The sequence below is a fragment of the Anopheles nili genome, chromosome 2 (assembly GCF_943737925.1).
Source record: "Anopheles nili chromosome 2, idAnoNiliSN_F5_01, whole genome shotgun sequence".
NCBI classification, from domain to species: Eukaryota; Metazoa; Arthropoda; class Insecta; order Diptera; family Culicidae; genus Anopheles; species Anopheles nili.
Window position 1 is genome coordinate 40,009,905 of NC_071291.1, and position 6,219 is coordinate 40,016,123.

The window sequence follows — 6,219 nt, forward strand, 5'->3', positions numbered from 1 at the left end:
ATGTCCGCGAATGTCTCTATCACCGCGACCGCAAGTGGTGCCTCGTACATCATCAACTATACGGCGGTGCTCAGCACCAGCTACCAGGAGTTGATCGTCAACCTGCACCTCAATGAGATGGACGACGTGCTGGAAGAACGGCACCGAGGAAACGCAACGATCGCCTGCACCAGGGCGTGTCTGTCGTGGAAAAAGCTCGTCCTGGTCGCGCTCTTCTGCCTGCTGATAGTGATCACCGTCGTCGGTAACACGCTCGTCATCCTGTCCGTGCTGACCACGCGCCGATTGCGCACCGTCACTAACTGCTTCGTGATGAGCCTGGCCGTTGCTGACTGGCTCGTAGGCATCTTCGTGATGCCCCCTGCAGTCATCGTGTTCGTTGTTGGTACGTAGTTACTGGGCACGTGGCATGGTGACTCCACTTGACCCTTGCTTTGATTTTCATCAGATTGCCCTTGAAATGGGTACAATTTTTTCGCTCGTTGGGCAGAAAATTGTCGCTAATTTAAATCGATATTGTTCTCGTACATGTTAGTACAGCCGGGTGGGGCTCTTTTGTGCACCAAACACGACGCCAAGGCGCGCCTTACCGTATACGGCTCAAGTGTGCCAAGGATATGCCGCGAGATATGAGCGGATTGCGGAGCTGCCATATTCACACAGACTGGATAAATATGACGGCATATTTTTTTTTTTGATTGACAACTTCGACCCCACAGCTTAGTGCAGCTTGAAACGAAAAATGTGGAAATGGTGCCGAGGCGGCGATTTTCGCGATTCTGCTGTTACTCGCCGTGACCTGGGCATCCTTTAGAAAGCGTTCCGGTGCGAGATAAGTGTCACTCGGTTCTCATGCGGCAAGCGTACGTTCTGCGCCGCTGCCAGCGAAAGATGATACGAGCACAACATATTGGTTTATCCGTGCTTGACGTACACACGCTCCGTGCTAATACCAGTTGGACCTTGCCAGATCGCAAAACCCACGGAAGCTGCGTCCGTAAGGGAATTATTTGCAAATCGGAACTTCATTCGAGCTCCATCAAATCATGCTCCAATTTCATGACGCAAACGAAGAAACACGCAAAGAAAAACATCCATAGCTGCGTCGGGTTGGTGTAGCGAAAAAGCTAGCAAAAAAGCATCTCATGGGCACCAGCAGCGTGACGATCGGATGAAGCGCTTTTTTTTCTCTTCCGATCTAAGGGCCCGATGGTTTGTGGCCGATAAAACACTCCGACCTCACTGTTGCAAGTTGGTGAAATCTAACCGAGCTTCACACGGGCATTTGACAGCAAGAAAATGTTCTTAAAACCCACGCTCGGTGAGACAATGCTAGCTTATCGTGCCATCACCGTCATTGAAACGGGAGGTGTCCTTTGCCCCGATTCGCACCCAGCGCGCATTCCGGGAGGAATAATAAATAAAACGGCGGTACAAGCGCAAGTTCATTACCGGGCGGAACGTTGAGCAAATAAAATTAATACGATTTTCGACGGCTTGTGTGCGCCACAAATTGGCACAAGAGAATAAGAGAGAGAGAGAGAGAAAAAGCAAAAGAAAAAGGCCACCGTTTGCGTGCACGACATCGAGCCCCCGCGAGCTTTGCCGCGAAAGTGAAAGTAATCCTTTGAATAAACAAACCCTAGATATTGCGCCACTCGGCGCAGTTCGGGCGCCTCGTTCACTCAAAATGTGTGTATTTTTCCGCCCCTAATGTGACCTCTCCGTTTCGTGCCGTTCCGTCCCGGGATGCCGTTCCCTTGGGATGACCCTTTTTTTTTTCTTCCCCAGAATCGTGGCAGCTCGGTTGGATACTTTGCGACATTTGGATATCGCTCGACGTGCTGCTGTGTACGGCCTCCATCCTGAGCCTTTGTGCAATCAGCGTCGATCGGTATGGCATGGTGCCGAGGCTCTTTGGGGCCGCAGAACACCGAGTATGTGAATTCAATATGCATCTTTTTTTTCCCTTTGTTCTGCCCTCTTTTTTCACCACAGATACCTGGCCGTCACGCAACCGCTCACCTACTCCAAGCGACGGCGCTCGAAGCGGCTGGCGCTTCTGATGATACTCGTCGTATGGCTCGTGGCACTTGCCATCACTTGTCCTCCGATCTTGGGCTGGTAAGTGCTGATATGAAGTCAAGCAGCACGTGCTACAACACTCATCCTTTCACACACCACAACACACGCACACACGCACATGAAGTTCGAAGGTGTTTTGATGATTGAATTAGATGTCCAATCCGTGGCCATTGTCAAGATGGCACACGCCAATTTAGCTGCGCAAAGAAAAAATCCAAGCGTTCTGTTATGCGTTGCACAGCCACAGGTGGTCAGGAAACCTGGGCACATTTGAATAACGGTCAAGCTGGCGCTTGGCTATTTTCCATGCATTTTCCACGAACGTTTCGCAGTTTCCCGCCCATAGCGAAGCAGCTCAATCGCGTGCGTCTAAAAATGTTGGTGCTTTTGTGTCATAGTAGGCGAAAATAAAAACGTTAGAAAAAAACTTTTTTTTGTGCCATTTTATACGCAACACGCCAAGCTTGGGTGGAGTGCTATTTTCATACCATACCGCGCCATTAGTGGAGATCGTGGGAATTCGAGCAGCTGGCTCAGCGACGCCTTCTACAAGGGACCTTAAAGTGCCATCGACGCTGTGAGCATGGTATCACGGGATATTGCAGGTCCCTCGTGTGTCCGCTTTATTCGGTGCGTATAGGACGCCGTACGATGCGTCACGTGCGTACGAGGAATGCTATTTTCAAATATGGATTCCGGCAAGATGCCGGCACCCTTCAACTTTGTTTGTGTGCCCTGCGTCCTTACAAACGGCAAACAGTGCGTCCGGCAGCGCTTTGGGACACGTGGTGGCGCTTTATCTGGCGCATTGTCGTTTTATTGTTATAACGGCTCAGGCGAGGCGTATTTCTTCGTTTTGTCTAATATCGCAAGGCATTCCGCTTCTCGGAAGCCCATGTCCCCACCCCGAGTTTTAGGAACGCATACCCGTGATCCTAAAAAGGAGCCAAAGCTTGTCATGCGTTCGGTAAAGTCGGTTGGTTGTATTTTTGTTTTCTTTCGCTTCCTTTCAACCATGCACACAAACTCGAACCCCAGCTTGCGTTGTCCTCCGCACGCGAAAGGTTAAACTTCAAATGGCAGATTAATATGTGCGTTCAAACGAAAGTGTTATCATTTCGTCGGTGAAGAGTAAATACGCCACGATCAGCCCGGGACGAAACCTTTCGGACAAAGGCGCACAAAGGCGCTCGCTGCGGCGGGTAAGCTTTTACCGAAATTAGCCCGACCCGATCAGCTACGGCAAAGCAAGTTTACTTGGGATGAATAGCTATAGTTCTAGCATGTTTTGCAGGTTTGTTTCCGGCAAAGCGTGACGAGCAAAGTCACATTTCCAATTGGCCTCATTCGTTTCGCTTGGGCAAGGTTTCATGAACGCCCAGCAGCAACAAAGTGATGGTAACCGGCGTGCGATTGCTTGCTTAGGATGTTTCGAGGAGGTTTTTTTTTCGTGTGCGCGCGCTCGTTTTCGCATTAAATTGCAAAGTATCGCTGGGTCGAATCCACCAGAAACGATACCCTTAAACTTATGCCCTTGCCCGCTTACGGCACGTCCACGGGGAGTTCCGAACGACGCTTGCCGGGGGTTTTTGATGCATGCGTGATGATCTTAGGTTCTTTTCCAGCATCACTCTCGGTTTTTTTACCTTCGCAACCCAAGGGAGCGGACATTATGTTTCATGTTATGTTCGCCGTTCCGGTGTGCCATTCCTCGCCATCGCCAGCCCCTTACGCATCTTTCTCTCCCCGAGCGGCGATGCTGGTAGCTTACAAACTCAATTCCGAATGTTTATGCAAAAGTTTAGCAACCGAAGCTCGAAAGCGCACCGCTCCCTGGCTACTCGAGCTCGCTGTCTGTTGTCACAACAGCAGGCGTACACGCACCCGTATTCATTCGCCAAAAATTTAATCTCAACAAAATCAATTACCTCGCCGCTTGGGTTCCTTGCCGCCGGAAAAGATGAACCTAACGCTGCCCGGTTTGGGGAGCGTTTCGCTAACTCATAGCCGTTTGCTCGGACCGATATCTTACCCCATGCGCATGATACGCCGTTTCTCACTCACTTCCATCCATCTTACGCTCTTACACCATCTCTATTTCTTTCTCGTTCGACTGCTGCTGGCATTTGGGGTGGGACTGGCGCATCGGTTACGCGTCCGCGATACAGGTACGACCAGGACCGGAGGACACTACAGAATTACGAGTGCCACTACAATCAAAACAAGGGCTACGTCGTGTTCTCAGCCATGGGTTCCTTCTTCATCCCGATGACGGTCATGCTGTACGTCTACTCGAAGATCTGCTGCGTCCTGACGTCGCGCCAGAACCGGATGACCAAAACGGAGGTAAGCTGGGCCTGGGCTGCGTGGCTTAAGGCGCTCTTCCAAGGCGATGTATCACCGATTCTTTTTTTTTTGCCGTGCCAAAAAGATGGTTTGATCTAGGGCAAGGATGTTTTTGGGGTCTAATTTCTCGCTGGAACTTGTTATGCTAATGAGTCGCCCCCGGCGGAGACCATTCCGCGGCGTCCGGGAGCCTGGTGACGGATTGTTTTCGCAATCGCGCAGATATTTGCGGACAGAAATCGCCATCGTCAGCATCTTGTCGGGGAATGTAATTGTTCGGCGTGTGTTTGGGGACGTTCGTTTGCTTTGGCTTAAGCTTGGGACGAACGAGCCCACCACTCAACGGTTGGAAAAAGGGATGCGCCTAATTATACCATAAAAGGACCAGCTCGGTGTTCGTTCCTATCGGTCTAGCCAAGCAGCCTTGAATAATCACTTTGGAGGGGGCTTTTAAGCTTCCCCATAAGAATGTTTGAATATTGGTAGGTGCTTTCTTTGCGGTTTCATTAATCGCGTAATTGGCATTGGTGGAGCATCAAAAGCCGAAAACAACGAGGCCGATTATCGAGCAGCTCATTTTAGCTGCTGCCCAATCACGATAAATGTCACGTGCCAAATGGAAAAAGGTACCGCTCGAAACGACCATACCGTGGGTATACTGAAATCAGTTTTCCCACAAATCACCGCCGGCTTTACGGTTGTTTGAATTCATTACATGGGGCTCGCTTTTTGTGCAGAGCCACTGACGTTGACAGGCGCTTTCTAGGGTACCGATCAGCGCTTGGGGCTAGCGGTGTTGGGACAAGCCGGCCCGTTCGCAGCCATTTTGCAGCCGAAACAGACGCGGCACGTATTTGCTACCCTTGTTTAACGTGTTAGCTTAGGATCGCCCGACGGATGTGAATCGGGCTTTTTGGACCGCATTTATTATCGTTTCTACTTACCGGGGATGTTTTGGAAGGCAGAAGAAGGTTTCTTTTTTCTCTTGCTCGCTAACTCTTCGATTGTTCTGTGATCGGTTCGTTTTTTTTCATGGATTCGGATGCGCAACAAACGACGACTGTGCTGGGCAATTGGATGGGATGGCAGGCAACGGAGAAGAACTGCGATATCGAGGTGGACAATTGTACATCAGACGCCGACACGAGTCCCCGGCAGATGGCCAGTGGTGCGTATGGAGGCCGTCACACTCTCACCACCGGCCAGTACACAAATGGTAGCAGCAGCAACACCATCTCGCACCAGACGCTGTACGAGTTTCTCAGCTCGAGTCGCACCACGCCAAATCCAGCATCACGCGGCACGCAAAACACCACACGCAACGGAAGCACAGCGAGCGCCATGTCCAAGTTTTCCGGCGCTACCTTCGAGCTGCGACCGATCAACACGGTGCAGTTCAGCGCGAGCCAGATCTCGCTATCGGAGTCCTGCGCTTCGAACGTTACGACCAACGCAACCAAGGTTCGGCTGCATGGGAAGCGCATCCCGATACGCATTTCATCCTTGAAACGTGAGACAAAAACGGCCCAGACACTCAGCATGGTCGTCGGAGGGTTTATCGCTTGCTGGTTGCCGTTTTTCGTGTACTACCTGCTGATGCCGTTTCTGCCAGATGACTCGAAGAGCGACGACCTGATGGAGTTTCTGACATGGCTTGGATGGATTAACAGCGCGATCAACCCGTTCATCTACGCGTTCTACAATGTCGACTTTCGTGTGGCGTTCTGGCGACTTACGCTACGAAAGTTCTTCAAAAACAGGCACAACCTCACGTTCTTCAAGTCGTAG

General features: G+C 51.0%; 1 protein-coding gene across 1 annotated transcript; it reads left to right on the forward strand.

Moving 5' to 3' along the window:
• On the forward strand, nt 1–6,219 carry LOC128731015 (probable G-protein coupled receptor No18). The gene is made up of 5 exons (XM_053824109.1): nt 1–385; nt 1,792–1,894; nt 1,999–2,124; nt 4,254–4,431; nt 5,521–6,219. Exons 1-5 carry the CDS (start codon nt 1–3, stop codon nt 6,217–6,219), a joined length of 1,491 nt encoding a protein of 496 aa, XP_053680084.1.

Excerpts from the sequence above, each read along its gene's own strand:
- LOC128731015 (XM_053824109.1), top strand. The coding sequence starts at position 1 with ATGTCCGCGAATGTCTCTATCACCGCGACCGCAAGTGGTGCCTCGTAC. Across the intron at positions 1,895-1,998 it reads TGTGCAATCAGCGTCGATCG|ATACCTGGCCGTCACGCAAC; the intron begins GTATGGCATGGT and ends TTTTCACCACAG. Across the intron at positions 4,432-5,520 it reads ACCGGATGACCAAAACGGAG|GCAACGGAGAAGAACTGCGA; the intron begins GTAAGCTGGGCC and ends ATGGGATGGCAG.